The sequence below is a fragment of the Tupaia chinensis genome, unplaced genomic scaffold (genome assembly GCF_000334495.1).
Source record: "Tupaia chinensis unplaced genomic scaffold, TupChi_1.0 Scaffold147417_1, whole genome shotgun sequence".
Lineage (NCBI taxonomy): Eukaryota > Metazoa > Chordata > Mammalia > Scandentia > Tupaiidae > Tupaia > Tupaia belangeri.
In genome coordinates this window covers 129,048-156,610 of record NW_006207268.1, presented here as the reverse complement: position 1 = coordinate 156,610, position 27,563 = coordinate 129,048, and the positions used below count along the sequence as shown (strand labels likewise).

Genomic DNA, 27,563 nt, shown 5'->3' with positions numbered 1-27,563 from the left:
TGGACTCATTACCTTGCCAATCATGGTAGACAAATCTCCATCACTCAGAAGAGGATTCTGAGAATCTCCAACACGAGATGGATCTTTTGTTGCTTTGTCATTGCTGAAAGTTCTCCATTCAGATCCTACGTCAATAACTCGGTCACCTAAGAACACAAGCACACATTTAAGTTCTCTTGTCAAGATAAGAGTTTATTTATTATAATACTACCACCTGGTGCTGGCAGGTGGTACGGTGGTTAAGGGCAATGGACTCCCACATGGCTGACCATGGTTCAAGTCCTTGATCTAGCAGCTCACTTTTTCACTTTCCCTCTCTCCTTCTGTCCCTCTCCAGTCAAACTGAAGGAAGGAAGGAAGGAGAAAAGGAAGGAAGGAAAAAAAAAGAAGTAAAAAATACTATCATCTAATGATCAACTCAACCCTTTTATTCCAAGAATATTTCAACTTGAACATATAAACTCAGCTTAAATATCATATCTCAGACATCTGCCCTGAAGCATTCCTTTTTCCTTTTTTAAAGAGTTAATTTATCACTATTATTTTTCATTTGCTATAGCAAACGTGCTCACCAGAGAAAGAAAGCAAACCATCTTATCTGAGATTCAAACTGTAGTCTGCCATGTGGTAGTAGAGTGCCTTAGCCACCATGCCACCCGCTGGCCCCCTGAAGTATTCCTTTATCTGTTGTGCTAGTCCAATAATAATCCTCTTTAAATGTTAAGATTAGTTATATTTCAACTCTTGGGGGAAAATTAACTAAAAAACAGGAAAATCAAGCCATGTATGTGACACACAGATAAAGCAATTAACAGTGACTCAAAACCAAAGTTTGCACAAAACATACAACAAATATGAAGGAAAAAAATCCCCCAAACACTTTTCAGAATAGAATTAATGTACATAATTCACTATTTAAAAATCCCTAAGTTTTCATGGGAGATGCTTTATGAAAAATAAACCCTGGTTTATATTTTTCTTTTCTTTTCTGTTTTTTTTTTTGAACTTTTTTTTTGGAGAGGTTTTTGCTATAGGGCACGTGTGCTAGCCAGAAAGACAGAGACAGAAAGCGAGAAATCGCCCCCTAGGGGAGATGGCCACGCCGCAATCTCTAATCCTCCATTTTCTTCTCGGGATTTTGGACACAACATGCACATGCGCCTGGTGTGCGTTTAAGCCACCAGGTCCGGGACTTAAACCCCAGTCAACCACATGAGAGCCCAGCGACAACCATTCCGCCAACTACTGCCCCACCCCACCCCCCGCCTTATATTTCAAAGTAACTATTTGATGAAAAATATATTTGGCCAAATAATTGATACAAAATAAACCTTAAGTCTAGAATTGGAAGAAATCCGGTTAGGCAAACTTTTCTTTTTAAGTAAAAAAGGTAGCAATTAAATATGTCATGTCACAAAAATAGGCATATTGAATCTGATTCTGCTCTGAGTTCCATATTTGTTACTACCGTCAATGCTGACAAAGTTAACACTGAATACTTACACATGGTAGTCACTGTGTCCTTTGTAAATGTTCTCATTTAATCCTTACAGCTTTATAATAGTAGGTACCACTTTTATTGCCACTTTACAAATAAGATTAATTGGCCTAAGGTCACACAGCTAGCACTGAAATTCACAACAGATTCCAGAGTCTGTTCTATCCTACATGTGAAAAACATGATTTTCAATGATATGTAATAAAGTCAAAAGCAGGAAACAGATTATTTTCATCTTTGCATATACATGACAAGCAGAAAGGAAAAAGGGATAGTAGAAATCAAGTTACCGAAGGAATTAAATAAGTTGTTAAACTGACAGTCAATTAATATCATGGTTAAGGGGGCCAGCAGGTGGCGTGGTGTTTAGGAGAACTGGATTCCCACACGGCCAGCCATGATTTGAGTTCCAGACCTGTTGGCTTGTTCTCTTGCTCTTGCTTTCTCTCTCGCTCTCACTGTCCCTCTATGGTCAAATTAAAATAAATAAATTAAATAAATAAAGTTAAATAAACATAATTTTTTTTTAGAGTTTTCTTGCCATAAGGTCCATGCTCTCGCCAAAAAGACAAAGACAGAGAGACAGAAAGCAAGAAATCACCCCCCAGGGAAGAAGGCCACGCCACAGTCCCTTCTCCTCCATTCTCCTCTTGGGATCCTGGGCACGCATGCACACACGCCCAGTGTGAGTTTTAAGCCACCAGGTTCGGGACTCAAACCGTGGTCGACTACATGGGAGTCCAGCTAGTCCCAAATATAATTCTTTAAATATATAAATTAATGGTTAAGAATGTGAACTCTCCCATTTGCCACTTAGTCTTAGACAAATTACTTCATCTGAACACACTCATTTCCTCATCTTTAAGCTTCTTCCATAACCACATATCTTAAAGACTATAAAGCCTAATAAATAAGCTAATACGCATGAAGTAGTGCATGAAAGTCTTTAAAAAGCACTTCCAGGGGACCAGCAGGTGGTGTGATGGTTAAGGTGCTGGACATTCCCACATGGCTGACCATGGTTTGAGTCCCAGACCTGGCAGCTTGCCTTTTCACTTTCCCCCTTTCTCTCTTGCTCTGGACAAATTAAAATATATGAATTACTAAATAAAATTAAATAATAATTTTAAAAAGCACTTCTAAATAAAAGGTGTTTATATATATAAAGGCACTGCTACAGTAGGTTCCACAGCACAAGGACTAAGTGATACAGAGGAAGCAGGATCCCACATGGCTGAATGGGGTTCAAATACCAACCTCAGTGGCTTACTAGACAGATATGCATGTGCAGGACCTTTGGATGAAGAAATGGGGGAAAAGGCCTTAAGTGTGACTAGGCCCCCAACTCACTCTGTATTGCAAGTGCACACCCTTTGACAGAATTTTAAAAAGAAAGAAAAAAAGAAAAGCAGTTCTAAGTAAGCACTCAATATTAGCTATCTACTATTCTGAAGGCTTTGGAAAAATTTGTTTTTCTTTAAACCACAGAATCACCTGGGAGTAACCAGATATCATCTGAACTATGATGTGCCCATGTCACAAAACTGAGATTAAAGGGAGGGTCCCAATCTGCTGTTCCTGAACACAATGAAAGCAGCCCAGGAAAACAGAATTACCGAGATCAGTTATATAAGGCAATTTCAGTTTATTAGACTGCGCAAGTGGCCCAAAATGGGGGGAGGGGGGTTAAGTGCATGGACTGTCATAGATTTCTCTGCTTCTTTATAAAAAGTATCACTAAATATGGGAATGAATTCTAGTTACATAAATTAGACTTTAAAACTTAGCTGTATAAAATTTGTCATTGTTGGGAACCAGCAGTTAGCATAATGGCTATGTCGCTGGACTCCCACGTAGTCGACCGCGGTTCGTGTCCCGGACCCGGTGGCTTAAAACTCACGCCGGGCGCGTGTGCGTGCGTGCCCAAGATCCCGAGAGGAGAATGGAGGAGAAGGGATTGCGGCGTGACCATCCCCCCTGGGGGGTGATTTCTCGCTTTCTGTCTCTATGTCTCTCTCTGTCTGTCTGGCGAGCACATGCGCCCTACAGTGAAAATCTCTCCAAAAAAAAAAAAAATTGTCATTGTTTATGGAAACCTTATTATAATTATGAACAAGCCCCTACCTCGAAAAGATCATATTTAAGAGATTAAATTCTTCCCTTTTAGAAAAGATATACTTGATTACTAGAAAGATAACTAAGCAACAAAAATAGATAAATAAAGGAGCAGCAAATGGTTTAATGGTTACGCTGATGGACTCTCATGTAGCTGACCATGGTTCAAGTACCAGACCCAGTGACTTAAAACTCAGGTTGGGCGCCAGTGTGTGCGTGTGTCCATGATCCCAAGAGAAAATGAGATTGTGTTGTGGTCTTCCCCCCGGCGGTCATTTCTTGCTTTCTGTCTCTGTCTCTCCAGTGAGCATGCACCCTATAGCAAAAATCTCTCAAAGATAAATAAATAAACAAACAATAATTTGTATTCCCCAAAGCCAGAAACAGACAGCATAAATATGTTAGTATATACGCTTTCTGCCTTTTTTATTCAGGTATGTACATATTCTATGTATTTTTCTCTAAAATTAAAATAATTATGTTGTGACTGTTTCATGACAAGCCCTTTTCACAAAATTTATATCAATATAAGAACAGTACCCTTAGACAAAGTTTAGTCCCTTTAACGGTGTCCACCAGTTAGTGACACCACAGTGTTCCCTTGCACTTATGTTTTCAAATGGAGAAAATTAAACCTACTTTCCTGTTTAGTGAAGTAGAAATACATTCACAAACCAAAAACTCCTGTGGCCTTCAAGCCTAGAATTATAAATTATAATTTAAATAAAAAATCAAATTTGGGCGCTGGCAAGTGGCATGGTAAAGGGTGTTGGACCCACACATAGCTAAGCACGGTTTGAGTCCCAGATCTGGCAGTTTCCTTTCTCTCTCTCTTTCTGGTCAAATTAAATAAATAAAAAAAAAGTTAAATAACAAATAATTCTTTAAAAAAATAAAATTTCATTAACTTGTAGTATTTTGAATTAACACAAATATTAAGAGAACAGTGCAAGTGAAAAAGCAGGTAAGTAAGGTGTCTTTCTAAGTCTTTCTAGAAGTCTAGATATAAAATATAATATTAGCCAAGATGCTTAATTTCAAAGCACTTTCCTTTTAACTCTCAAAGTACTTTACCATGAGCTTATTTTACTGCTTGCTCTACACTGCTCTAAAAAAAAAAAAAAAAAAAAAAAAAGAGAGAGATGGATTAAAAAAAGAAAAAAAAAAGTGGCATAATATAGCATAAATAGAAAACCCAGCACTCACTAGTTATGCAATTTTTCCACATACATAGGAATGATCCAAATGACTCATTCAGGAATTTGCAGTTTGTGCTAACCATTCACTCTTTTTATATTTAATAGCTCAAAACAGCATTTACAAGTTATAAAATTTCCAAAATAACTCAAATAGCCAAAACTAGCCCAGCAGATTAAGTGCCAAAGTGATAAATCCTTTAAAAAAAAAAAAAAAACAGTACATATAAAGAATTTTTACTTGAAGAAAATCTAAATGAGGTAGTACCTAAAAAGTTGTTCTGATAGAAAACGGCAATCTTCTCAAAGGATATCTGACACAAGAAAGCTATAATGTTTGGGTATAATCAATCTTTGACAAGGAAGGGGCCTGCCAATTAGCAAACATAAACAAAACTTCATTTATCCTTTAATGTTCTAGAAACAAAGACACACGCCAACTTTTACTAGTTCCTTTCATAACCACATGCTGATTTTCATATAACTAACACCAGACAGAAAGTCTACAGTAAAATTTACTATAACCAAAATAATGCTACCTACATGTCAATGAGATATATAACATAAATAGCACTACTCTTTCTTCCACCTAGAGAGTATGATCTCTAACACTTAAATGCTGTTTCCCATTCAAAAAAGCAAGCATCCTCAACATGTGTATTAAAGGATTACACACATGGTATAACTCTCAATCCATGCATCAGAGTGGTGTTTATTAAAGGGCATTAAACTAAGACATTTGACTGTTCTAGAGAATATGATCTTCATTTCGTTCTTCTTTTTCACTTAACTTGCCAGAGGCAGGGGTTGTGGTAGGAAAGCACCTCCCAGGGGTAATGGCCACACTGCAATCTCTTCTTTCCCATTCACCCCTCAGGATTTGGGGCAGGCATGCGCGCACACGCACTCAGTGTGTTTTTCTTTTGTCTTTTCCATTTATTTTAAATTTTATTATCATTATTCTTCAATTTTGGCCAGAGGGAGGGAGAGAGAGAAAGCAAGCCGAAAGGTCCGGGACTCGAACCATGGTTGGCCATTTGGGAATCCAGTGTCTCAATCACTATGCTACCTGCTGGCCCCTCAATGTGTTTTTCAAGTTGCTGGGTCCAGGAACTGAGCCATGCAGCCAACATGGGATCCAGTATCCTCAACTACATGCCACCTAGCTAGCCCGGCAATTCCACTTTTGTATTTACCTACAAAAGTCTAATACAAGAATGTTCATAGCTATATTATTCCTTTAAGCTAAAAACTGGAAATAACCCTAATGTATATCACCAGGAACCTGAACACAATGTAATATCCGCAAACATATCAACTACTGCTGTATCTATTAGCATACATACATTTCAAAAAAACCATTTGGAACCAAAAAAGCCAATCTCAAAAAAGATTATATGATTCCATTCATATAAAGTTCAAAAACAGGTAACATGAGTATAGAAATAAATTAGTAAAGAGGGTTTGCTGCTTGGTGAGGGTGGGGAGATTGGGAAAAAAACACAAAGAAACTTTTCGGGTCAGGACCAGCAGATGGCATAGTGGTTAAGACACTGGACTCTCAGTGACCCTGACTGTAGTTCGAGTCCTGAACCCAGGGACTTGAAACTCACACCAGCCCTAAGTCCCGAGAGAAACAGAGAAGGGTTTGTGGTAGCCATTCCCCACTCCGGGGAGGTGATTTCTTGCTTTCTGTCTTTCTTGCAAGGGCATGCGCCCTATAGCAAAAATCTCTCCAAAAGAAAGAAAGAAAAAAGAAACTTCTGAGGTAAAGAAAATGGTCTCTGTATCTTGATTAGGGTGTAGGTTACACCGGAGCATGCACTGTTAACAACTTAAATTGTACACTTGGAATAAATATATTCCACTATATGTGATTATAACTCAATGGGTTAAAAATCAAGATTGACTCCCACCAGTATTCTGTGATTCTGAATTAAACCAAATCTACTTATTATTTTCAGAATGACAGAACAATTTTTATCAATCTTTTTGGACAAGAGAATACTCTATTTCCTCAGGGTTTTTTTTTAGATATCGAAGTATATGTGTGTCACATTTAAGATTAGACCTAGATTTTTACTTCTGTTAAAAATCTCATTTTCTAACTAATAATTGCTATAATATTTCATATGCTTATATTCAGCTACTTTTAATAGACTATTAATTTTTAAAATTTGATTTGGATAGTCTAGATATAAGACCTCATTAGTGGCAGAGAACTTACCTCTTTTCCAATGCTTAACTTCTATTTCTATTTTACCTTCAAACCAGTGGTCAAAACTTTCAAAACAATGCTCTTGATTTTAAATATAAATACTTCAACATTGTGAATACAAGTAAACCAGTCTTCTGCATTAAATATTGTTCTTTAATTCTGAGTGTTTCACACTAGGAATAAGTGCTGAATTTACTAATTGTCTGCCACCTCACCAGACCATAGTGTTTTTTATATACCATCTCCTTACATTATAACAGCTAGCCATAGTTGTTTGTAGGTTCCTAATTTTTCCATATGTTAGGACAAATTCAATTATGCTGAAATAAATAATTTCAAAAGCTCAGTGGCTTAAAATTAGGATTTTTTTCTTTAAAGAATTTTATTTAACTTTATTTATTTAGTTAGTTACTTATTTTAATATGATCACAGTGAAAGAGGGAGGGAAGTAAGGAAAATGAGAAAGCAAGCCACCAGGTCTGGGACTTGAACCATGGTCAGCCATGTAGTAGAGTCCAATACCCTTAACCACCTCACCACCTGCTGGCCCCTTATTTCTTAATCATACTAAATGTTTATAGAGGAATAGCTAAGAGCTTTCTGTGCCATCTCTCCATCACTGTCTGCATTACAGCCACTAGAAAGGAGGAAAAGGGAGAACACGCCTCTTCTTAGGGTAGAGTCTAGAATTAAAACTTGGAAAAAAAAAAAAAAAACTTGGGTACTCGATTACTACAGGAAGAATGGAGGAATGGATATTGGGAAACAGCAGTCTGCTACAAGGAATAATGTGGTGGTGGTTGTAAGATGAGAAAGCATGTCCAGTAAAATTGAGGTACTTTGTCCTATATTCTGAAGAAAACAAAACAAAGACAGGCATACATTTAACATCCTTAACCATGCGAACTGTAAGCTGTAAATGCAGAATGGCTTAATAGGGCGGAAAAAAACTGCAGCAAACCACAAGCAGTAAGGAAGCCAATACTGGTTAGGGATGGATTTTCTAAACTGACCTAGACTCCTAGAACATTTGTGATTCCTGTTCCTTATTGTAACTTAATCATTTAAAACACAAAACAAAACCTTTTGCTACAGGGCAGGTGTGCTCCCTAGGGGAAGAAAGAGAAAAAGCAAGCATGGGGGTGGTGAGGGGGGGTGATCACACTGAAATCCTTCCTCTTCCACTTCTCCCATCCATCCATCCCCCCTCTCTTCTCTTACACACACACATATGCGTGTGCACACACACACAAGGTCTGTTTTCCAAGCTCATGGGTCCAGGACTCAAACCGCACAGTCAGACATGTGGGGTCCAGCCACCTTAACCATCATGCCCCTAGTTGGCTACTTATAAAGAATTTTAAAAAAGGAAATATGAAGAATTGTTCAGAATTTAAATTCTTTCTGCCATATTCATAGAAACTGATGTTATTTGAACATTCTGACATACAACCTACAGTAGAGAATTCAGAAGTAGATGTGTTAAAAGAAAATCCCAAAATACTTGTTTTCCTGGGCTATATCTATCTAAAATTAATTTACTTTCAAACTACATTAAAAAAAAAAAAAAAAAAAAAACAAGAACAACAAAAAAATGTGCCTGTAAGCCAAAAAGCTTAAGAATTAGAATGGTACTATTTTTCAGGGCTGGTACATGTCATGGTGGCTAAGGGCACTGGAACCCCACATGGCTGACCATGGTTCAAGTCCTGGACCTGGCAGCTTGCTTTCTTGCTTTCCTTCTCATTCTCTCTCACTAGGTCCCTCTCTGGTCAAATGGAAATAAATAAATAAATGTTAAATAAAATAATTCATTAAAAAAAGAATGTATTTTTTTTTCAAGATGGACAAACTCAAGGTATCAAATTCTTTAAAAAATTAAGACACAGGGGGGATGATTTCTTGCTCTCTGTCTCTGTTTCTCTGGCAAATGCATGTGCCCTAATAGAAAAAAAAAAAATCTAAAAAAAAAAAAAAAAAAAAATCAAGACAGTCACTTTAACCTTAATGTTTAGACCCTTAAGGAAAAACAAAAAGCCTGAACAAGCTGACAGTGTAATTACCACTGGGAAAATCATTTTTAAAGGAAAAGACTTAAGTTCCATCCATGAATATCATACACATCTTGCTTTACAAGCAGGTCTGTAGCAGCAGCATCCAAGCTGAGGTGCTGAGGGTGTGGTTGAACATGCATCCTACAATAATTTAGTCACTCAGACACTAATTCTTTTTAAACCTCTATCCTATGGCACATGTTTCTCACCCTTTCTACTTGGAATGAATTTCCCTCCATAAGGTCTTACTTATTATTAAAGATAGTGCTTTGCTTCACTGAAAATTCAACAATGATTTCTCCAAGAAGGCACCACTTCCTTCATGTTGTCATAGTACTTGAAAGGGCTGAAACGTACTATGCCATTTTGTTTCAACACTCTCCTCCCTTCCACACACTACCCAAACAATTGCTCCAGGGCTTACTAGAGTATTCTTCTACATTGTCAATAACAAATATGTGGTAGAAAGACCACAGGCTTTTTTAGGTCCTATAGATCTGAATCAAAATGGCTCTGTCACTTATTAGACATGGAATTTTTAGTTAACTACCTACGCACCCAAAGATCCACTTTCCTTTCAATAAAATGGAAAAAAAAATAAAAATAAAAAAATAAAAACAGAAAACAAACTATCTCAAAAAGGAGTGTGCTAATCTAATAAAATTAGTAATTTTCTGATGCTTAAGAGAAAGTTGCAACCAAATGAAAAATTCCTAATTACATAAGGTTTGGAGCCAACAGGTGGTTTGAGTCCCAGATCTGCCGGCTTGCTTTTTCACCCACCCCCCAAATTCACTTCTCTATGGTGAATTAATAATAAATAAAATTAAATTAAAAGTTCTTAAGAAAAAAAAAAAAAAGAGAGAGATGGCTTTAACTGAAGTCTTATAAGGAATGCCAAAGTAAGAATTTGGAAGTGAATACAAATATGTCTTACTTAAGAAAACAACTTGGGGCCAGCAAGTGGCATGGGTGAGGTGTTGGACTCCCATATAGCCAACTGTGGTTCAAGTCCCAGACCTGGTGAATTGCTTTGTCACTTCCCCCTCCCCTCTGGTCAAATTAAAAATAATAATAATAAATAAAATTAAAGACTTTTTTTTAAAGAAAGCACAACTTGGCATATTAAACTATGTTTAGGTTATACATCTTTCCTTTTAAAAAACACTACCAATGCTGATTTTAAAACAGTAACCCAACAATATCTGAAATACTATAACTGGAGCATTAAAAATGCTGACTCATGGGACTAGCAGATGGCGTAATGGCTATGTTGCTGGATTCCCACATAGTAGAATGCAGTCCGAGTCCTGGATCTGGGGGCTTAAACTTATGCCAGGAGCATGTGTGTGCATGTGCCCAAGATCCCAAGAAGAGAATGGAGGAGAAGAGATTGCAGCATGGCCATCCCCCCTGGGGGGTGAGTTCTCACTTTCTGTCTCTGTCTTTCTGGTGAGCGCATATGCCCTATAGCAAAAAAAATCTCTCTCCAAAAAAAAAAAAAGAAGCTGACTTGTAAAAATTACTTAAATACCTACTACAACTGAATGCTATGAAGAATGGCACCTAGAATCACCCTCTTTTTCTATAAGGTTAAGAAAAAAGTGGAGTCAGCAGGTGGCATGGTGGTTGAAGTGCTGGATGCCCACATGCCTGGCCATGGTTTGAGTCCTAAACCTGGAGCCTTGCTTTCTTACTTTCCCTCACTCTGTGATCAGATTTAAAAAAAATAATAAATAAATAATTTTAAAAAAGAAACAAGAAAAAAGGGAGGACTTGTCTTCCCAAAATACAGATCAGTTAAGTCTCACATTAAAATTATATTACATATTTTATGCATTATTTCAATAGATTGTCAACAATTCTGAGATGTATGGTGTCTGCCTTATTGAGCAAAGAAAGGGAAACATTTTATAGATAGTTTGGAGAAATTTTGTAACTTGACTATAGTTACATGGCTTATTAACTAGTAAAGCCAAGCTTATATACTTCAGAGCCACTGATACCTAGAATGATGGATATACATAAGATACATACCCTATAGGAATTTAAAGGTATAGGTTTGGGGACATGGGAAATATGAGGATGAAAAATCTAAAAATGTAGAAAAAATGCAGTAAATTATAAAGTTAATAGTACAGATTTGTGTTCAATGCTACCAACGTATGACCTGCATTAAGATTTCTGGGAAAGGAGCCTAGAGTCTTTTTAAACATGTTCCCCAGCTGAAGCACATTCATCCATTCATGTTCCAGATTCACTGGTACAAATAATATCCCAAATGAGTTTAGGAAGGAATGGTCAAATTGACTCATTTCTCCCTTTCAAATCTCCCTGCACAATTTCCCAGGATTTTCCTTATATTGCTTCTAAGAACAATGAAGGAATTTAAATTGAAACAGTACAGAAAAAGCAGCTTTAGGGCCTGTGAGGTGGCACAGTGATTAAGGGCGCTGGACTCCTGCATGGCTGAATGCAGTTCAAGTCCCAGACCTGGCGATTTGCTTTCTCACTGCCCCCTCCCCCACTCTGTCCCTCTCTGGCCAAATTAAAATAAATAAAGTTAAATAAAATAATTCTTAAAAAAAAAAAAATCAACTTTAGCCAGAAATACTACTACCATTGTTAAGCAACCTCTCATTGTAAAACCCTAATTTATAAAAATCATGATAAAACAATTTCATATTTTATCTCTGCTACTATAGCAGCGACTAACCTAATACTTAGATGATCATAAATCAATGTACAAGCAATGTACAAGGTCAATTTAGGAACAAATTGATGGATCTAAACATGACTGTACTGCCACCTAGTGTTCAGGTTTTAAAGTGATACAACCATACTTTGGATTTAGACAAAATAGTGCTATTAGACTAAATATCTTGATGATAAGGGTGACAAAGCCTTACTTTAAATACTGGCCCTGTTTTAGAGTCACAACCATTATCTTAAGAATCCCTGATAAAATAAGAAAGCTAATACCAAATCATAACAATTCATATATTCAAATTTTAAAATTCTGTAATTCAAATGATAGGAAATTGGTTAGATAACTATTATGTTGAACAGTATTAAAAACTGCATAAAAAGTAGTTCTAAAAGTGGAAACATATTTTAGAAGAGGCTAAATATAAGGGGAAAAAAACATTAAACGAAAGATAGTGTATATATAGATAACTATAGTTTCCAAAGATGGTGGCAGTACCTCCTATCCACATATTCTCCAATATAACCTTGTCACTTCTATACTGAAACGGAGCCTGTTTCTCCATCTCTTCTGACCTCGGTAGTTCCTATGATTAATAGAATACAGAAGTGATCTTGGGCCAGTTCTAAACACAGCCTTTAACAATCCTGTTGTGCTTCTATTTTCTCACTCAAAAACATCTGCTCTTGGGCTATTTCTCTTGGAAATGAACTATCATGTATAAAACATGACTACTCTGAGACAACTGTGCAGAAGCTTTGGAGGACGGTGAGCCCATGTGCGTAGGCCAAGGAAAACAAAAGCACAAGGAATTCAAATGAGGAAGCTATCACATTAAGTGGCTCCTCCAGGATCCTTCCTAAATTACTAAAGCATAAAACTGTGAGCATAATGAAATAGTTATAAGTCCCAAAGTTCTGCAGTAATCTGTAATATAGCTGTAACAGAAACTGGTTCCTGGAGGACAGAGTTGCTTTAATAAAAACTGAAAATGTGTGGTACTGGTTTTGAGACTGGGTGGTAAAACACAAGGAGACAAAATGAAGCTTTGAAGAACAGTGAAAAATAATGTTACTAGAGACTGGAGGAAAAATCCATATTGTGTAAGTATACTGTATTATGAATTAAATTTTCAAAGGTGATTGGCTCTGAAAATGATAGTTGGGCAATATCTAGTCTAGAATTTGGTATTAAGGGAAATAAGGGACAATGGGCTGTCAATTTTCAAGCACAAATTAAACATTAATAAAAGATCATCCAAATAACATTCTGGAAGAGTTCCACAGTTTCTAAAGTTGTGATTAAACTGAAGGAAATGCCTATTCAGTAAATATAGTACAATTTAAAAAGTTTTAGACAATGTAAAAAATTCTTTTTAAGAGAGATTTTTGCTATAGGGAGTATGTGCTCACCAGAAACAGAGAGACAGAAAGCATGAAATCACCTCCCAGGGGGATGGCCATGCAGTGATACCTTCTCCTCCAGTCTCCTCTAGGGATTCTGGGCACGTACACACATGCACCCCATTTGAGTATGAAGTCACATGGTCTAGAATCGAACCACCATCAACCATGTGGGAATTCTGCGACATAACTATTAGGCCATCTGCTGGCTCCAACAACATAAAATTTAATGGCAAGCACAATCAAACCGTTTACATCAAGATCATTTGTTAGAAAACACACAATGAAGTCTGGACCGAAATTTCTATGAACACCAATATCCCTAGTTTAATTTTTTTTTTAGATTTCTGTCAAAGGGCATGGACACTCACCAGGGAGACAAGGGAAGAGAAAGCAAAAGAGAAAGAGAAATCATCCTCTGGGGGATGTCCACATTGCAATTTCTTCTCCATTCTCCTGTTGGGAATTTGGGCACATAGGCACATGCACCCAGTATATTGTCCATGCCATCAGCCAGATCCAAGACTTGAACTGTGAAATTAGTCGTGTGGGATCCAGAGTCTTAACCAATATCATGCTACCTACTGGCCTCATCATCAATATCTTAAGTATGAAAAAAAAAAGCCACAAATGTTATATCCTTACTATGTTGCAGAATATTTACCCAGCTTTATTTCTTCAATTTCCTAAGATATAAAGTTGGCAAAAAAGAGCATATCTTTAAATCAGCAAGATGGTGTAAATTCAATCACATATATTGTACTACCCAAATTTATTTATTTATTTTAGAGGTTTTTGCCTTAAGGCACATGTGCTCTCACCAGATAGAGAGAGACAGAGACAGGGAAAGTGAGAAATCACCTTTCCTCTGGGAGATGGCCACACCACAATCCTTTCTCCTCCATTCCCCTCTAGAGGGTGCATGCACTTGCCAGAGCACATGTATGTGATCTTGGGCATTCACAGACATGTGCCTGGCGTGATTTTCAAGTCACCGGATCCAGGATTCAAACTGCAGTCAACAATATGGGAGTCTAGTGAGATCTGTTGGTCCCTAAATTTATTATTGATAAATGATGATACACAGATGTGTGTATATGTATATGTTATTGTTTTAGACACATGGACAATCATGTTCAGTCAATCTATATTCAGCTTAATTTGCTTGACAATACCCTCAGGAAAACAAAACTTTGTCAGCAGATTCTTCTCTACTTGGTCTTGTTTAGTCATGGAATGGAGTCTTGACTTGTAGAACATATCACACACTTAACCACAAATATCTGTGAATGAGTCTACTGTTATATTTTAAGGTAGGTGTATAATATTTTGTTTATGTGAGGAAAAAGTATATTTTTATAATTTAAAAATAAGTTTTAAAACTTTTAAAATTTAAAAATAAGTTTTAAATTGCCAGGTTTAGCTGGCATAAAGTATAGAAGTGTTTCAATGCTGGTGTCCAAGAAAAAAAGTCAATAAAACAAAACCAAAAAGGAAATTAACTTCTTTTGAAAAACTGGAAATTCTAAACACAAGCAAGCATGTAAGTCTTGTGAAAATAGCTTCCTTCTCTAGTAGATTAACTTTACACACCTATCTTGCTAGCTAAGGTAGAAGTGAGGATAACAGAAGGGCTAAACATACACTGAAATATTTTTGCACTACTTTTTAATAGTTTAAAATTTTATTTTGATTATTCTTTTTTTAGAGAGATTTTTGCAATAGAGCATGTTTGCTTGCAGAGAGATAGAGACAGAAAGCGAGAAATTACCCCCCAGGGGGATGGCCACACCATAATCCCTTCTCCCTCCATTCTCTTCTCAGGATTTTGGGCATGCACGCACACACACCTGGTGTGAGTTTAAAGCCATTGGGTTGGTCAAATACGTGGAGAAAGGATTGAGACATGACCATTCCCCATGGGGAATGTGTTCGAATGTTCCCTCCATCTGTTTGTCTTTCTCTGGCAAGTGCATGCACCCTCTAGCAAAAAACAATTTTATCAATGTATTTTTTTCTACTGTTGTTTCACACAATTCAGAGAAGCTAATTCTCCTGTCACTTTGAACTCAGCACTGAATAAACAACTGAGCAGTATCAATAACACCTCTCTAGTTATCCAAAGCCAAGGAAGATTACTTGAAACAATCTGCCTTGATTTTTAATTGACTAATGATGCGGCTCCCAGTGTCAATCCTTCATGCAACTGTTCTTTTTTTTTTGAGAGGTTTTTGCTATAGGGCGCGTGCCCTCACCAGAAAGAGAGACAGAGGGACAGAAAGTGAAAAATCACCCCCCCACGGGGGATGGCCACGCCACAATCCCTTCTCCTCCATTCTCCTCTCAAGATCTTGGGTACGCATGCACATGCGCCTGACGTGAGTTTAAGCCATCTGGTTCAGGACTCAAACCATGGTCGACCACATGGGAGTTCAGTGACATAGCCATTACACTAACTGCTGGTCCCCCCATGCAACTGTTCTTGCTGAGAAGCTAACAGTCTTAAATAAATTTATTTTCTTGGGAAAATGAATTTTACTTCAGCTGCTGTAATAAAATATGAATTAATTAATCAATCAATGATACATAATTTTCCTTCTTTGGCCTACAAACTGGCACTGAGAAACTTTAGTAGCAGACTCTTCCCCATGCTCTTTTTTTTTTTTTATTTTTTTTTTTAAAAAAAAAAAAAAAAAAAGAGACATTTTTGCTATAGGATGAGTGCTCACCAGAGAGACAGAAAGCAAGAAATCATCCCACAAGGGGATGGCTATGCCACAATTCCTTCTCCATTCTCCTCTTGGGATTTGGGGCATGCACCCATACACACACATGCCTGGCTTTAGTTTTAAAAGCTAATGGATCCAGGACCAGCAATTAGTGTGATGGCTATATTGCTAGACTCCCATGTAGTAGACTATGGTTCGAGTCCCAGACCTGGAGGCTTAAACGCCGGGCACGTGTGCGTGCATGCCCAAGATCCCGAGAGGAGAATGGAGGAGAAGGGATTGTGGCATAGTCATCCCCCCGGGGGTTGATTTCTTGTTTTCTATCTCTCTGTCTCTCTCTTTCTGGCGAGCGCATGTGCCCTATAGCAAAAACCTCTCCAAAAAAAGAAAAAAAAAAAGCTAATAGATACAAGGTTGATTACACAGGAGTCCAGCGACATAACCATTATGTATCTGCTGGTCCCCATTTTCTCTTTTTTATTTGGTAAAGGGAGTGTAAGCTCACAAGAGACAGGGAAAGTAAGAAAGTACCTACCAGTGGAATGACCACAATTCCTTCCCCATTCTCCCTTTGGGATTTTGGATATCTTGTACAGATAGATGCCTGACATGTTTTTCAAGCTGTTGGGTCCAGGACTCAAACCATACAGCTGGCCACGTGGGATCCATTCACCTTAACCACCACGCCACTAGCTGGCCCAGCAGACTTTTTGTTTGTTTGTTTGTTTGTTTTTTAGAGGTTTTCGCTATAGGGCACGTGCGCTCGCCAGACAGACAGAGAGAGACATAGAGACAGAAAGCGAGAAATCACCCCCCAGAGGGGATGGTCACGCTGCAATCCCTTCTCCTCCATTCTCCTCTTGGGATCTTGGGCACGCATGCAGATGTGCCCGGCATGAGTTTTAAGCCACCGGGTCTAGGACGCGAACTGTGGTCAACTATGTGGGAGTCCAGCAACATAGCCATTACGCTAACTGCTGGTTCCCAGCAGCAGACTTGTTTTTATTCTTTTATTTTTATGAAGAAATTCTGCTGTGATTAGATATTACATTTTACATTTTCTTCGGCCCATTTTTTCCCTGAATTAGGAGTACTGTGATGAAGGCTTAGTGTGGTATTATCTATGCTTATGTACTCTTTTAGTACAGCTATATCACTGCATAACACCACAACGCTTTAGCAACTGATTCAATAACAAAATAATCCACACTCTACTGTTTTAAAAGCTTGCCATTCAAAAGAATTTTTGTTTTGACATGACAGGCATGTCATGTTAATAAAAACCATGTCACAATATGTCAAAACACATGGCACTGAAAACACTACCGAGTTATAACTGTGTCACTGAGATTTGTAGTACTCTGGGCAGCAGAACAGACTGATGAAGAGTACCATTCTACTGCTACTGAGCTCTGCTACTGTACTGTGAGAGCAGCCAAGAACACTATATGAACAAGTGAGTATTGCTATTGTATGTCCCAAAAATATTTTATTTATGGATACAAAAATTTCAGTCTGATATTATTTTCAGATGTCCCAAAATATTACTATTAATAAATAATAACATTCTTTTGAGGTTTTTCTTTTCTCTTTTTTGAGAGAAAGATTTTTGCAATAGGGTACATGTGCCAGAGAGACAGAAAGTGAGAAATTATCCCCAAGGGGAGATGGCTATGCTGCAATCTCTTCTGCTCCATTCTCCTCTCGGGATCTTGAACACACACACACAAAGGCTTGGCGTGAGTTTTAAGCTGCCAGGTCCAGGACTCGAACCATGGTTAACTATGTGGGAGTCCAACGAAGTAACCATTATGCCATTTGCTGGTCCCTCTTTTGAGGTTTTTCAACCACTTGAAAAATGTAAAATTTGGGACCAGTAGATGGCATAATGGTTGCAGAACTCCCACAGGCCGACTGTGGTTTGAGTCCTAGACCCAAACCCTTGAAAATCACGGCAGGTGTGCATGTGCCTGTCCAAGATTCCAAAGGGAAAATGGAGAAGGGATGGCAGTGTGCCCATCCCCTCTTGGGGGTGATTTCTCACTTTCTATCTCTGCCACACTCTGTCTCTCCAGCAAGTGCACACACTCTATAGCGAAAAACTCTCTCTCTTAAAAAAAAAAAAAAAAAAAAAAAAAGAAGTAAAAGTTCTTTTCTGTTTTGTTTTGTAGAGGTTTTTGCTATAGGGCGTTTGCGCTCGCCAGACAGACAGAGAGAGACAGAGAGACAGAAACCGAGAAATCACTCCCCAGGGGGGATGGCCACGCTGCAATCCCTTCTCCTCCATTCTCCTCTTGGGATCTTGGGCACGCACGCACATGTGCCCGGTGTGAGTATAAGCCACTGGGTCCAGGACTCGAACTGCGGTCAACTACATAGGAGTCCAGCGACATAGCCATTACGCTAATTGCTGGTCCCGAGTTCTTTTTTGTTTTTAATTTGCTAGAGTGCATGTGCTTGCTAGAGAGAAACAGGGGGAAAGGAAGAAAGCATTCTCCATGGAGGATGGTCACACCACAGTTCATTCTCCATTTCTCTTTATGGAATTGTTAACATGCACGCACATACATAGTGTTTTTTTGTTTTTTGTTTTTTAAAGAATTATTTTAGTTAACTTTATTTATTTATTTGACCTTTTTTAGAGTCGGGGGAGATAGTGAGAAAGAAAGCTGCCAGGTCCGAGACTAGAACCGTGGTCAGCCACTGTGAGAGTCCAGTGCTCTAAACCACTACACCACCTGCGTGCCCCATACAGTGTGGGTTTTTTTAAGTCACAGGGTTCAGTATTCAAACTGTGCATTCAGCTATATGGAATCCAGCTGCCTTCACCATCACATCCCAGTTGGTGCTATAAAAGTCAAGGGATTGTGGCATGGTCACCCCCTCTAGGAGAAGGGATTATGGGTCATCCCCTCTAGTATTTCCCCCCTTGTTCTGGTGATTGCACTGTAACAAAACTTAAAAACAACAACAAAAGCACATTAGTAACCATCTCACCAGCTAGTTATAAGAATAAACAGAATTATGTAAATCATTTAGAACGGTATTTAGTATATAGTTAATGTATTAGCTGTTAATACTGTTTACTGAGTAGAATGTAATTGGAAATGAATCTCAATTTCTATTAGCAACTCCGTATGCTTTGAGACTCCCACAGTAGGTCGGAGGCAAGGAGTCTTCTTAGAGGAATAGTTCAGATATTCTTTGAGTAAGAAAATTCCACAGTAAATAACTACTGATATTTCATTTCTTTTTGTCATTTCATTTCTTGGGCATGCAGGCACACTTGCTCAGCATGATTTATGCTGCCAGGTCTGGGATTTGAACTGTGGTCGACTATGTGGGAGTCCATCAATATAACCATTACAACATCTGCTGGTCCCATAACTACTGATATTTCTATTACACTTCCTACCATCCTACAAGCATTTTCATTCCTAAGTAATTAGAACTGCTAAGTATTACCTATATCTCAGGTATGGGCTGCAATCCAACTATAAGAATTTTTTTTTTTTTTTTTGGAGAGATTTTTGCTATAGGGCACATGCGCTCGCCAGATAGAGAGAGACAGAAAGCAAGAAATCACCCACCAGGGGATGGCCACGCCACAATCCCTTCTCCATTCTCCTTTTGGGATCTTGGGCACGCGCGCGCACACGCACCCAGCGTGAGTTTTAAGCCACCGGGTCCAGGATGCAAACCGTGGTCAACTACATGGGAGTCCAGTGACATAGCCATTACGCTAACTGCTGGTCCCCAAGAATAATTCTTTGAATTTTTTTTTTTTATTTTAAAATTTCTTTTAAAGAATTATTTTTAGAGAACCAGCAGTTAGCGTAATGGCTATGTCGCTGGACTCCCACGTAGTCGACCGTGGTTCACGTTCCGGACCCAGTGGCTTAAAACTCACGCCGGGCGCGTGTGCGTGCATTTCCAAGATCCCGAGAGGAGAATGGAGGAGAAGGGATTGCGGCGTGACCATCCCCTCTGGGGGGTGATTTCTCGCTTTCTGTCTCTATGTCTCTCTCTCTGTCTGTCTGGCGAGTGCACGCGCCCTATAGCAAAAAAAAAACCTCTCCAAAAAAAAAAAAAAAGAATTATTTTTATTAAATTTTACTTATTATTAGTTTCTTAATTTTTTTTATTCATTGATTTATTTTCATTTGACCAGAGAAGAGAGAGAGAGAAAGGGAGGAAGCAAGCCACCAGGTCGGGGACTCGAACTGCAGTCAGCCATGTGGGAGTGTCCAACACCTTAACCACCATGTCACCTGCTGGCCCCTATTTATTATTATTTTTTTAAATTTGTCATAGGGCACGTATGCTTACTAGAGAAATACAGAGAAAGAGAGTATGTTGAGAGTGGGAAAGCAAAAATATGCAAACCACCAGATCCAGAGTCCAGGTCTCAGACCACTGGGAGTATAATGCCTTAATCACCGCATAACCTGCTGGTCTCAAGAATAAGGGTTTTTGTTTTTTGGGTTTTTTTTTTTAGCTTTTTGTCTTAGAGCACATGCACTCACTGGAGACAGAGAGAGAGAGACAATGAGAAGGAAAATGAAAAATCACCCCTGGGGACATGACCACACTGCAATCCATTCTCCTCCTGGGATCTTGGGCACACATGCACATGCACCCAGTGTGAGTTTCAAGTCACCAGGTCTGGGACTTGAACCACAGTAGGCCATGTTGGAGTTCAGTGACATAACCCTATGCCCTCTGCTGGCCCTAAAAATAATTCTTAACAGACCATCTCTAATCTAAAATTATGCCACATATTTAGATTAGTGAGCAAGTAAGAATGAAAGTGATATTTTAAGAACAGGCATCTTTGGCAGTAATAATCTTATACAAGATATTAATAAATAAATATATGATTTCATATGAAAGTTACAACAAATCTTTTTTGTTGCCTAAAAGACTTCAGATGAGACTCAGTACAGACATACCTTTATTATCCTGAAATAAATCATGTTTACTTTCCAAAGTACACAAAAGACAGAACTTGGATTACTTTTGCTACTTAACATCCATGAAGTCATGTTTCTCTCTCAATCCTCCAACAAATATTTAAGACTCAGGAAGACTCAAGAAGTAACCATGGGTTTTTTGTTTCTTTTGGTCACCTATCTCATGTTATAAAATAAGGCATTTACATATATAATAAAACACAGTGTTTCTAAATAATCTTATTCTTGATTCAGCTTCCTAATATGTTGGTTTTTTAAATAATAAGTATGGGTATTTTAAATAATAAGTATGGAAGGGTCAGAATGTTTATTGAAAGACACTGAAAAATATACCTTAAATAGTATTTAAAGTAACATTAAATAGTGCTTTAAATTAAAACCATACTACTCACCAACAACCAGGCCACATTCAGGACAGATCATATCACCAGCTCTGTAGTCCTCCACTAAAATTGCATCTGGATGGTTTGGACACGTGACTCTTGGAAGAGCATCCAAACTACATTAAAAAAAATTATATTTTTATATCTTCCCAACCAAATGTAATAATGTAGTCTTTTAAAATTATTATTTATACATTAAATTGCTATACATCATTTAGATTTAAACAGACTTTACCCAGCATGATATACACCTTAGTCCAGCCCAGTTAAGAATACTATACACATCCTCAACAATAAATAATAAACCGTATCTGTCCCACAAATGTCTTACCTATATATACACCAAATTTCCTTTCCAACGCTCTCTTCCCACTCTGTCTGTGTCCATAACAATTATTAATGTTTTTATGTCCTCTAGACTTTCTGTCTCTACCATAGAGTACAGTTAAGTGGAGATATATAATGTCTCTTTCTCATAGCCTGACTTGCTTCACTCAGCAATAAATCTTCCATATATGCCCACTTTCTATCAAATTCCAGGGCCTTGTGTTTTATGGCTGAACAGTATTCCATGGAGTATATGTGCCACACTTTTTCAATCCATTCATCTGTTTGTGGACATCTGGGTTGGTCCCATGTCTTAGCAATCATGAATAATGCTGCAATAGGGAACCAGCAGTTAGCGTAATGGCTATGTCACTGGACTCCCACGTAGTTGACCGCGGTTCGCGTCCTGGACCTGGTAGCTTAGAACTCACGCCAGGCGCGTGTGCGTGCGTGCCCAAGATCCCGAGAAGAGAGTGGAGAAGGGATTGCGGTGTGACCATCCCCCCTCGGGGGTGATTTCTCGCTTTCTGTCTCTATGTCTCTCTCTGTCTGGCGAGCGCATGAGCACTATAGCAAAAACCTCTCCAAAAAAAATAATAAAAATAATGCTGCAATAAATATAGTTGTGCAAGTGCTTTTCTGACTGAATTTTCTCCTGTCCTTCGGGTAGATACCCAGGAGAGGAACTGCTGGGTCATGTGGTAGTTCTATTTGAAGGTCTCCGAGGAACCTCCATATTGTTCTCCACAGTGGCTGGACCAGTTTACATTCCCACCAACAATGTAGGAGTGTTCCCCTTTCACCACATCCCCACCAGCACTCATCTTTTTTTTTTTTTTTTTTCTTTTTTTTAATCTTTGCCATTCTGACTGGGGTTAGGTGGTTATCTCATTATGGTTTTGATATGCATCTCCCTTATGATGAGGGATGCTGAGCATTTTTTCATGTTTTTTGATTGTTCATGTCTTCCTTAGGGAGTTGTTTCTTCAGCTCATTTTCTCATCTTTTAATTGGGTTGGTCATTTTCTTAACAATGTAGTCTTAAGAGGTGGAGATCAGAATTTAGAACTTACCCAATATTGTGCATTAATGATGTAGTTAAGCTAAATTTTCAAGGTCAACATCCTGGAGAGATTAAATTATTGCTAATAATTACAGGTAAATTCCATTGGAATTATTATATTAGAATAGTTATTTGTCTCAAGAAATGTAAAGGTTTCAAAACTTATGTTTTTTTCTCTTAACATCAGTCTAATAAGATTTAAAAAATCTTGATTAGCATAGTAATGACTAGTTACCATGATAACCTGTGGTATTTACATATAACCATTAGGTTTGTGCCCTTTGCCATTTATTTCTCTGGTCAGAGAATAAATTTCAAATCTGTATTTTTATACTTGTTGGTTACCTTAGTAACAAACTTAGACTAGTACACTGAAGCTAGTAAGTATATAAATGAAGGATGATAGATGTGGCTCTGCTGAATTCAAGTCCTAATGATTTCATTAGTCCAGAACTGGTTTTTTCTTGTTTTCTTTTTAGCAAATAATAGCTTGAAAGGTACTTTTAAATCTATTGTGATTTTGGGACCAGCAGTTAACATAATGGCTATGTCACTGGACTCCCACGTAGTCGACCGTGGTTCGAGTCCCGGACTCAGTGGCTTAAACTCACGCTGGGCGCGTGTGCGTGCGTGCCCAAGGTCCTGAGAAGAGAATGGAGGAGAAGGGATTATGGCATGGTCATCCCGTCTGGGGGATGATTTCTCGCTGTCTGTCTCTCTGTCTCTGTCTGTCTGGCGAGCGCACGTGCCCTATAGCAAAAACCTCTCCTAAAAAAAGAAAAAAAAAATCTATTGTGATTTTAATAATTTACTCACTTATTTGATTTTGAATAAAGCAACTCTGGGAAGGCACATTTGCTTTATGTCACCTGATAGCATCAGCTTTAAAAGCAGCAAAGATATTGAATATAGATTTAATAATTATTTCTGGGGGTATGGGTTCATTCTCATGAATTTTTGGTATCACTAAAATGAGACCTTTAGTAAAATTCATTTGAAGTAATACAGTAAATGCTTGTTATGGCAATCACATACATTTAAAAAATAAAATCAACTCCTCTTACAGTATATAAACAGGTATTTGTGGTTCTAGATAAAGTTTCTCATGCTAAAAATACAATCCAGATTGTTAACTCTCAACTTAGAGGGTACATCTACTGGAAAACTGGTAAAATAATCCTCATCTCCCAAATTTATATGGTGAAGCTAACCAGAATATATCTTGGATTTTCTTAATGGGAAACTAAAGAATAGGGATTGCTTTGTATTTGTTCTTAGTCAGAAAATCCTGTTAGAAAAATATTTTATTAAATTATGACTTAAAATTAAGCAGATGGTATAAATGATAAAACCTACAGTGAATAAAGGAAAATGTTTGCAGATTAATAGTAATTACAAATGAGTAAAACAGGAAGCAAAATAAACACAGTATCTGAAAGGCAGATAGAGTCTTGCACTATTAAGTAGACAGAAAATCTGGAAGAATGTGTGTGTAAATGATATAGCAACATCTTGGAGTTTAGAAGTAAAAGGTAGGAATTCCATATAATACCTTAAACTAGTTATATGGAGTAACATAGATGAATTTCAAAATGCTAACCAACAGAAACTAGACAGCTAGATCTATGCCATTTACTTAAACTTTAAAGTAAGCAAAACATAGTGTGAGAAGTTGGGATATGATTTTCTTTGGGAAAGGGTAACGCCTGAAGACACAAGGCAGACTCTGCAAGTGTCTCGGCTACTGGTAGTGGTATGTGATTTCTAGACATAGGAGGTACTATTTGCTCAGTCTGTAATTGAGTTGTGCACTTACAATGTATGTGCTAATTTCATATAAAAAGGTAAAAAGCAAGGTAGCAAACAGGGCTTACATAAACTACTTTTAAAGGGAAGAGGTGTCAGAACTATATACGCATGTCTGTTAAAGCATATTCACTACGTAACACCAAGAAGTGGCTGCTTTGGGGAGAATCGAATGGTTGGGAGCTAGGGAAGAAAAGAGGCTACTTCTCACTGTGTAGTCTTTTGTACTTTTGTTTTTATACTATTGGTAAGCTACCTACCCAAAACAAAATGAAATCATACTAAAGTACTCAACTTTTAACCAAATTACCCACAAATGTAAAAGAGGAAGCACACAAATGGGGTGGTAGAGGAAGTAAACAAGAGGAACAATAAGAAAAAACACTTCAATGACCTCCTCCAAACTATCTCTTAAAAACAATTTAATTATCTCAAATGCCAGATGATAATCCTAAACCTCACTTTTTATTTTAAATATTTTTTTATTTTTTTGCCATAGGGTGCATATACTCACTAGACAGAGGCAGTGAGACGGAAAATGAGAAATCACCACCAAGGGGGGACGGCCATGCCACAATCCCATCTCCTCCACTTTCCACCTAGGATTTTGTGCATGCACACACATGCACCCAGTGTGATTTTCAAGCCAGCAGGTCCGGGACTCGAACTGTGGTCAGCCATATGGGAGTTCAGTGCCTGAACCACCATGTCACTTGCTGGCCCCCTCACTTGTGTTTTTCTTTTCCTTTTTTTTTTTTTTTTTAAGAGAGAGGGATTTTTGCTAGGGTATGTGCGCTAACCAGAGAGACAGAAGTGAGAAATCACCCTCCCCTCAGGGGAGTTGGCCACACTGCAATCCCTTCTCCTCCATTCTCCTCTTGGGATTTTGGGCATGCATGCGCACGTACCCAGTGTGAGTTTTAGACCACCAGGTCTGGGATTCAACCACAGTGAACTACGTGAGAGTCCATTACACCATCTGCTAGGCCCTCTTACTTGGTCTTTAATGTCAGAGGGTACATGCGTGCACAAGAACTACATGAGAGTCCATTACACCATCTGCTAGGCCCTCTTACTTGGTCTTTAATGTCAGAGGGTACATGCGTGCACAAGAGAAACATAGCACTCTACAACGAGGTCCAGCAACCCTGCATTCTTTGTACTCCAAAACCTCAGGATCTGGGGCATATACATGTGCACTTTGCATGATTTTTGAGCTACCAACGCCAGCACAGAAATCACGGTCAACCATGAGAGATGTGGTTTTATCTATGTGGGGTCTAACTGCTATACCATATGGCTGGCCCCTAAACCTCACTGTACAGCTATCACTACCTCACTGTCTATAGTGTGTCTTACACTGTACAGTTACTGTTATTGCTCTTCATGCACAAAAATCTTAGAAGATAGGCATTACCTGTATTTTCAAGATTATGTTCAGAAAATAATTTACTATGAATCACTGAACTGAGAACACCTGTGCTTTTCTCTGTAAGAATACTAGGCAGCAGTTTCATAGCCTAGTAACTGTACATCTTTCTCAGAAAAAAAATTTTAAATGCTTGGGCCTGCCCTGTAGCATGGCGGGTAGAAGTAGTCAGACCTTATAACCCCACAGTTTGAATACTGCCATGTCGGCTGGAAAAACACACTGGGTGCATTTAAGAGCAAGCTCAAAATCCTAAAAGGATGGAGAAATGGATAAAAGACTATGGCATTATCAAGTCCCACTGGGGGGGTCGCTTTCTTCCTCTCTGGTGAATGCACATGCTTTCTGACTATTCTTTAAAATGCTAAAGGTAGAAATATTAACATTGACTTTTCTTTGTTCTCAATGGTAGAAAAACTTGAGATTGATAATGGCAATGACATAAAGCTAAAGCTAAACATGTCAAGAAAAAAATGTATTTCAAAGTTAAAAAAAAAGAATACAGACACACGAATAGTAGTATATTCTTCACCTAAAGAATCTATCCAGTAAATTTACTATGTGTGGTATTTAATTAATACAGAATTGCTTTTTATAAATAAAACCTCCTGTTCAATTACATACAATAGCTTAAATATGACATTTATCTTGTAGATCTACTGTCACGAGAGAATTTAAGCCGTAATCAAGTGATTTGGGGAAGCTAAAGTTTTCCATTTACCTATACAGAAGCCTTACCTGACAGAACCACACCCAGACAGAATGATCAAGTATTCAATCATAGAACTAGAATCAGTAAACAAGGGTGTCATTGGCTTTAGAAATGATTTCCAAACAGGACATTAGCTAAAGCTGCACCATTGGCTGTTCTATCTTTCTTATTTATTTTTTAAACCTAAAACAGTTAAGTCTTGGCAATTACCAGAAAAAGCTGGAACTTCTTCAGTTTACTACTTTGTGATCCATGACTCTCACTGGTGAAATTTATCAATTTCACCCAAGATCACAGGTTCAGAAAAAGTGTGCTAGAGTTGCCTTCTAGAAGCTGTAGAACTTAGTATTTTTAATACATTATGAGTTAAATGGAGGCCATTTGGGAGCTAACAGGAGATAGATATCTTAGACTGTACACTCTAACGCTAACCTGCGAAAAGTCAACATTGGCATGACTCAGTTTACACTTATGCAAAAATACTAGTATCTACCTCATAGTGGTAAGGAGAGAGATAATTACTGTCTGTATGCATTTTTCAGGTCACAGATGAAAGGCTGTCTCTGAGAGCACTGCAATGCATTTCCTGTAGAAATGAATACTGTATATTTTAAAAATGTATTAAATAACAAGTGACTTCCCTATCAGACACAGGTAATTTCCTGCAGGAAAGATTTTCTTTCAAAGTAGGCAGGCAGTGACATCTGTAAAGAAATCCTTTAGCAGGGTACTAATCAACTCTTCGGATGTGCCCTGGCTTCCACTTGGAAGGCTGCTGGGGTAGTCACCCGTTTCCACGCCTTACCGATGCTGACGTATCCAACTTTCGAGCTGTCAAGACTGAAATGGACGTGGAACGTGGAACTAACCGTTTCCCGCTCCTCTGGAAAGGAGGAATTACAGACCCTCGGGCCGAACAGGCCGTAGCCGGAATACCGTAGGGCAAGCAA

General features: G+C 38.1%; 1 protein-coding gene across 2 annotated transcripts in view; it reads right to left on the bottom strand.

Annotated features, from left to right (window-relative positions):
• Nucleotides 1-27,563, bottom strand: part of GTF2B (general transcription factor IIB) — a 39,257-nt gene that overhangs the window by 11,288 nt on the left and 406 nt on the right. The window contains exons 1-4 of one of the 2 annotated variants that reach the window (XM_027768757.1): nt 27,419-27,437; nt 21,286-21,392; nt 12,287-12,374; nt 13-146 (exon numbers count right to left, since the gene is read on the bottom strand). In XM_027768757.1, the coding sequence (XP_027624558.1) occupies nt 13-146; nt 12,287-12,353 (201 nt within the window). In that variant the 5' untranslated portion in view covers nt 12,354-12,374; nt 21,286-21,392; nt 27,419-27,437. Of the gene's footprint in view, nt 1-12; nt 147-12,286; nt 12,375-21,285; nt 21,393-27,418; nt 27,438-27,563 lie in introns of those variants that run through there. The other variant, XM_006169687.3, reaches the window with a different exon arrangement.